Source organism: Syngnathus typhle, linkage group LG2 (genome assembly GCF_033458585.1).
Source record: "Syngnathus typhle isolate RoL2023-S1 ecotype Sweden linkage group LG2, RoL_Styp_1.0, whole genome shotgun sequence".
In the NCBI taxonomy this organism is placed as follows: domain Eukaryota; kingdom Metazoa; phylum Chordata; class Actinopteri; order Syngnathiformes; family Syngnathidae; genus Syngnathus; species Syngnathus typhle.
Window position 1 is genome coordinate 14,990,298 of NC_083739.1, and position 6,864 is coordinate 14,997,161.

Consider the following 6,864-nt stretch of genomic DNA (forward strand, 5'->3'; position numbering starts at 1 on the left):
TGGGATGTTACTTCAGTTCATATCAGAGCCAAGGCAGGTGCAAGAATACTTTTGGCATTAGAGCAGTGTGTAACCTTGAACGCTTGAAACAGAGGAAGATCCAAGTGTAGCTCTTGTTTTTACTCCCCTCTCACGTCCTCTCTCCGCCCCTATTTCTTGCTCACTATGTTGAGCCGTGTCAATGTCATTATCTGGGGCGTCATCTGTTTCAAGTCAAAGTCCTCAAAGGCGGTCATCGTGCTCACTCTTTGATCATAAATCAGGATTAGAATCAGATCAGGAGGTTTTACCAGCTATTTCGTCTTCAGTCGATTGCCCTTATTGCCAATGTCTTTCCCATTTTGGTTCAATAAGGTGTTCTGATGGGCAAAGGATAGAGGCAATAAAGAAGCGTGAAGCAGCAGAAGTAGGAGATTAAAGTTACTCGGATAGAATAATCTGGCCAAAATTGGTAGTTTTGCTAATGATTTGAAGAATAGAAGATAAGTCTTAATTTGGGTTAGGGTTAAGGTTAGGGTACCAAGCAATTAGCTTGATGATGTCATTCCTGCTGAGTTAAGAAGCCCCCCACCCCCCATCTTCTTCTAGATGGCTAGAAAGTTTTTTTTCTTTTTTTTAACAGGCTTGTGTTCATGTTGAGAGAAACAAAATTTCAAATATTTCAGTGATGAACCAAAAGTTTAACAGTTAAAAGAAGGCATGTAAACAAAGTTACACCAAAAATGTTCATTTAAAAACTATTTTTATATGTTATATTTGAGATGAAAGTTGGTCATCGAGAGGGAGGGACGGGGGGGGGGGAAAAAGCATTTTATGGACAGATTTGGTTGTGAGTTCAAAATAAATATTTAATAGACACTCTTAGATTTGTCTCAGGGAAAGTATAATTTGAACAAGTATATTTCTGCATTTTGTGCATGGATTATTTGCAGGCGATTTGTAATATAAGTATTTATTTTTCCTATATGCCCTTGGCGTCTTAGCGCTCTCTGCTGGCACACGAGCTTCACTATAAATTAAATTGTTAGTGGCAAGTTCTACAGAAGGTTCTTTTGTTGCTATGACAACACTCGCTCTGGCTGTGAGCCTTAAAAAATACTAATTGGGGTTAAGCCCCGCAGTAAAAAAAAAAAAAAAGATAGAGAGAGCCATCATCGTAACTAACGATCCAGTGTGCAGTGACATCATTAGGGACTTCAATAAATTACTCTGAAATTAGATTTTTTTTTTTTTTTAGCTTTGCATACTGTTACAGTGTTAAAGGTGGACATAAGACATGTTCAAGTTAAGCCGACAAGAGCATCTAAATGTAGCATTTAAGTGTTTTAATGACAGAACTGCACTGAGGATAAAGGTGTGGCTCCCTATTTTTCTTTTATTTTTTTTTTGCATTCTACCATTGTGGGATGCGGTCTCTTGAAATGAAAAAAAAAAAGAAATATGATTTTTTTTTCTTGTTTCTTGACTGTTTTCTTCAATTTATAATATATGTCAATGTTGTATGTTGAAACTCTGCTTATTGCCTTAGATTGGCCAAATTAATGTTATAATTAAACCCATTAGCGAAAGAATTTTAAGACTAAAGGAAGTAACTGCTCAAAACTAAAAGAGGATGTGATCAAATTCTTTAAGAAAATGAAGAAGGCTGAAGTTTCTTAATTATTGCAAACAAAGAAGTTGCAAGTTGCTCTTTAATCCAATTTAGATGCCTCTCCCTTAAAAATATAGTGCTTGATTACAAAGAATGCTAACTTCTATGTTGCGTATCACTTCCAAACGTAAATACAATAAAAGACGTTTTAGACTATTTTACGTTCATAAAAAGTTAACAATGACTGCAAAGAGGTGAAAACGGTTGTGCACAGTGGCCCAGTTGACTTTGGGAGGTATAGTGAGCAGGCCTCCTCCATCAGGCTCCTCCCTGAGAGAAAACATTCCAGCAGAGAGAGAGAGAGAGAGTGCAAAAGGAAGTGGAAAGTCTCAGTCTTAAAACACCTAGCGCTTACTTGGTGTACCTTTGAGAAAGTTCTGAACCCCGAAAAGTGACGCTCATCTCACAATAGCGATCCCAATGAAGCTCGTGCTCATCCTGCTATTTTCCACAACCTGGATGCTGTGTGGAGCTCAGTTCTACTACCAGGCCCTGATGGACTATCTGGACAACAGATTGTTGGCTATTGAGGTAATCGGATACATTTCCAGTGGCATAACCTTAGCTGCATGTGACATTATGTTTGCTCCCTTCCTCTGTTTATAAAGTTATTGCATCTTGTACACAATAAGGATAAACTAAAATGTCTCCATTGCATTCACGAAAGGCTCTCCAAATAGTCACGCAGCCAAGCAGAAACAAGTGAGAACAATAAACTTGCCAAGCTGGTAGCTGCCAATTTCAAAAAAGAAACAACACCACCATACACGAGACATCAACAGCAACTTGCTCTCCTGGGTCTCATCCAAAAGCATCTTTTGAAGAGCCAAATATTGGCACTGAGGGAGCAGATGGGGTAATGACTAACAAGAGGATCGCTTTATTACGTTTGCTTTCAACGTGGAATCGTCCTCTCAAGTGAAATCATTCACTTGAATTAATGTGTTGATTTTCTTCGTGGTTATGCCTTTCCGAGAGACTGATTTTTGTCATATCCAGTCATCGCAGAGGCTGCAAAAGCGTAATTGACAATCTTGAAACTGCTATCGGCATGAAATTTGAACTAAATAAATAAATAATACAGCTATATGAATCCTTCTCGCTTGGGCGTTAATCTGATCAGTGTAGGTCGGGCGAATTGTGTGAATGTTCAACCTGAAGATAAGTTTTATAAATAACAATTTCCCTAACTCCTGACTCCAAAATAAACAGCGCACAGTACGAACAGTACCTGGAGGAAAACTAGTACATCATAAATTCCAAATCCTTTGCATGACATCACAGTGGGGCCTGTGTTTGTTTTTACGTTGTAGTTGTTGAGTCCTTTATTGAGACAGTTAATGAGTGTTCTGATCTCTACTCACTTGCGGCGTTCCGAAAGATCTGCAGCTGTTTGATGCTCTTCTGAGGGAGTCCAGTCAGAAATCCATTTTGATAATCTAGTCTACGGGAAATAAAAGCAGAAATAAGAAAAAAAGCATGAATGCTGTGAGAAGTAAAAAGGTATCTGCATGTTTTTAGGATCGCATGCACTTGTGGCAAGACCAATCGCGTCAATACCACATGCAACTTCAGGATTTACACAAACAATCCCAGAAGACTATGGACGTTCTGAAGAAGGCCCACAGTTCGCTCTCCACAGACGTGGAGGAAGCGGCGCTCCGACTGAACCGGGTGGAACGAGACGTGGATGTTGTGGGGAGCCGGACGTCCCCACGGGCTTGTGCCAAACGTACCGACCGGGTGGTGGAGCAGGGAGTGTGGAGCCAAGAGGAGAGCCGAGAAGAGGATAACGACGTCTGGGAAGAGCTGCCCTCCAGAGTGACCGGTGAGACACGAACCTCGTGGACTCAAAATTGTTTCCAAAAGCATTTAGACTTATTGAGGAATAGAACTGGTCGATGATAATCAGACATGGCTTTATGGAGGTACTTACTAGGGGAAATCATGATCTGAAATTTGCCCAATGGTGAACAACATTTACGTTTATGACTCCCGATTCCAAGACTCAGTAGAGTCGTTTACAGAGCAAACACACGGAGCGAAAATGTTTGGATTTACTCAATCACATCAATATTTATTTCACTGGAAGTGAAATGTTTTAATTGAATGATGATGTCTGATTGCAAATCTCCTTTGGCAGTATTTAGGCAAAATGAACAATTTCCTTAATGTCTCGCACAAATTCAGCGCGAGCAAGATGCCAGTCATGGAGTTTAGAATTAGACTTTGCGCTTTCTCCCAGAAGCCAACAGCACTGCAGAGCTTATTAGAGACGTTGTGCACATTGTGAGGTGACCCTGAGATGAACCTAATTTCCTTGGTTGGAGAGCTTGATTCTTCTTTGCCTCCAGGTCATGTCTGAGGAGCCTTTTATTCCATGCTGCTTTTAAGTTCCTCTCATCCGTTATGTGGCTCCCTCAAGGTTTTGCTCCATCTACTGTAGTTGTTGTCTCCATGAGGGGATTACAGCTCGGTTCACAAACTTTCAGAGATGGGTTTTTTTTTGCTTTGAAAACCATTTGTGGCTTAACTGGGTTATGCATTATGGCAGTCTAAGGTTAAATAATAATTAAATAAAATAAATGACATGAATGTACAAGCAGCCGCCAACTTTTTGCATTTTGTGTCTGCATAGACTGCGTGGAAATCATCTCTACCATCCGCTCGGGTAAGATCCTGAAGCGGCTGGGCGGGTCTAAAGGTGTGTGGCTCAGAGACCCCCGGTCCTCCAAAGTCTACGTGTTCAACGGGACAGCGGGAGACACCATCTACCAGTTTGAGTCCGTCAGGGAGTTTCTTCAGGGCTCTTCCTCGGTCGCCCTCAGTCACCCGCTCAGGCTGCCGTCCAACTGGATGGGCGGCGGAGTCGCTGTTTACAACGGTTATTTGTATTACATCCAGGAAGGGGAAGACATAGATGTAGTCAGATATGACATCCTCGCTGGCGAGCTCACAGATGTCGCCATTTTCCCCGCGGAGAGCCAAGCTGCTGTCTACAGCCTCAACCCTGAGACGCGAGCAGATCTCGCAGTGGACGAGCAAGGCCTCTGGCTTCTTTATGCCGGCGGTGAAACCGAACTGAGCATCAGCCTCGCAAAAATGGATCCCGTCTCCCTGGACATCGAACAAATCTGGGACACCCGCTGCCCGAGAGAGAATTCAGAGGCGGCTTTCATTGTCTGTGGCGTCGTCTACGTTGTTTACAACACTCGGCAGGCCAGTCGCTCCCGGGTCCAGTGTGTCTTTGATGTCAATGACAAGGTGGTCAGTGAGGAGGCACCCCTCTTTTATTTCCCCCGACGATATGGAGCACATGCCAGTCTCAAGTACAACGCCGAGGAGAAACAGATCTACAGCTGGGACGACGGTTACCAAATCCTCTACAGACTGACAACCAAAAGGAAATTGCTGCTTTGACAGCATAGACAATTATAAAAAAAAAATTTTAGTTTACTATTTCAAACCTATCTCCCATTTTCAACTGTATCACAAGTATCAATACTGTAATGTACCACAACTTGGCAATGGTCTAATTAGATGTTGTAAAACATCCCTGCTGTGCAAGTCAGTGTGGATCCGATGTCGATCGCTCTGGCTCGTTAGGCTGCCGACATTACACGGCAAACGCAAACAACAGCCCACTTTGCATAAATTCTTTAATCAAAAGGCAGATTTTGTCACAGAACCAAAACACATCACACCCCATGGAAGGAAAACAATGAAGAGGTTGACAGTGACAAGTGGGGATCAATAGAATGCCAATGATTTCACCGGTAAATTTATAACAAACACCTATAATTACAGTAAGTGTTCATTTCATCAACAGAATATTTTCGCACTGGTCACTATTATACAAAATACCCGTTAAATAAAAATCTATGTTATTCAAGGTGAGAAAAATTATTTTTGAGGAAGGTGGTAACACTAACACTAAAGTGCAGAGGGTTACAAACCATCAGATAAGTACAGGAAACACTCGAAACGGCAACAGTTCCAAACAACTCAGATTGGAACTAAAATTTCAAGGAAATGAAGGTCCGAATGATGTACGGAATGCAGTACCTGAACAAAATTAGTGAGATAAAATCCTAAACTCCGTCGGTCTATTTCATCCATCGATTTCAAAGACATACTGGTTATTGGCAAGTCATCAAGATTTGATACACGCTCTAAAAAAGTGGCATCAGTACATCCTTGTTATTCTTTTCTTTCCTGTTGTATCATGTTGTATCATAAAAACTCATGCAAAGAGCAAGTCGGGTTAAAAGAAAAAATGGGGAGAATACCTGATACACAGAGGCATGCAATTCTACCGGTCCATGGGGGAAAATTAAAACCTGACAAAAACTATGAAAGCTCCTGAAACTATATAAGAACTTCAAGATGTAGTGGGAGGACCAGGGCCAATTAACGAGACTAAGGTCAAATTTAGATGTGTCCATGATATCATGAGAGGTGATGTCAAGCACAAACAGGGGCCAATGACACAAAAAACATACGTTACCGACACGAAAAAAAAAAAAGAAAAAAAAAGCAGATGACTAAAACAGATCCTGGCAGAAACGTGTACATATCCTGAAGCCCCTTTAGAAAAACTGTGATATATGACACACTGATGCACTGTCCTCCATTGTGGGAAGATTTTCACTTCACCATTGAAAGTATTGTCTTTTTTTTTTTTTAAGATTTTGGTTTTTGGGCTACATGGGGCAGAGGTTGAGAATAAATCAGTTGCGAAAGATCTGACTTGCTGCCACTGAATGTCTTGCCAGGTTGGATGTTCAACCAAGAGGCTTCCAAGTTGCTTTCACAATTTTATAATTGGACAACAATCATGAACACGTTTTTTTGTCAACCCTGATATAGCATCAAGTTCTTGATTCATTTGTGAATAGTCCATTGTGGATAAAACTTTTGTCTCTTTTTTTTTTTTTTATCAATTTGGGTACAGTAAAAGCAAGATTTATATTTAACTTCCATTTGGTCACCACTGGAATTTTGAGTGCCAATATATATATTTTTTTTTAAGTAATTTCTATCAACGCTTTCTCAACAACCTAATGTTACCACCATCATGGTTACAAAACAAATGGTACAATATGGAATGATATTTAAAAATGTCTTTAAAACTAAAAATAACAAACTGAATTCATTAAAAAAAAGAGATGATTCATTGATAAACAAGTTTTACTACTGCTGTGTTACTATTT

At 40.5% G+C, this 6,864-nt stretch overlaps 1 protein-coding gene across 1 annotated transcript; it reads left to right on the forward strand.

Moving 5' to 3' along the window:
* Positions 1-1,968: 1,968 nt before the first annotated feature.
* On the forward strand, positions 1,969-6,393 carry olfml3a (olfactomedin-like 3a). The gene is made up of 3 exons (XM_061273036.1): positions 1,969-2,182; positions 3,173-3,479; positions 4,290-6,393. The coding sequence occupies exons 1-3, from the start codon at positions 2,072-2,074 to the stop codon at positions 5,069-5,071; spliced, it is 1,200 nt and encodes a 399-aa protein (XP_061129020.1). The 5' UTR covers positions 1,969-2,071; the 3' UTR covers positions 5,072-6,393.
* The last annotated feature ends 471 nt before the right edge of the window (positions 6,394-6,864 follow it).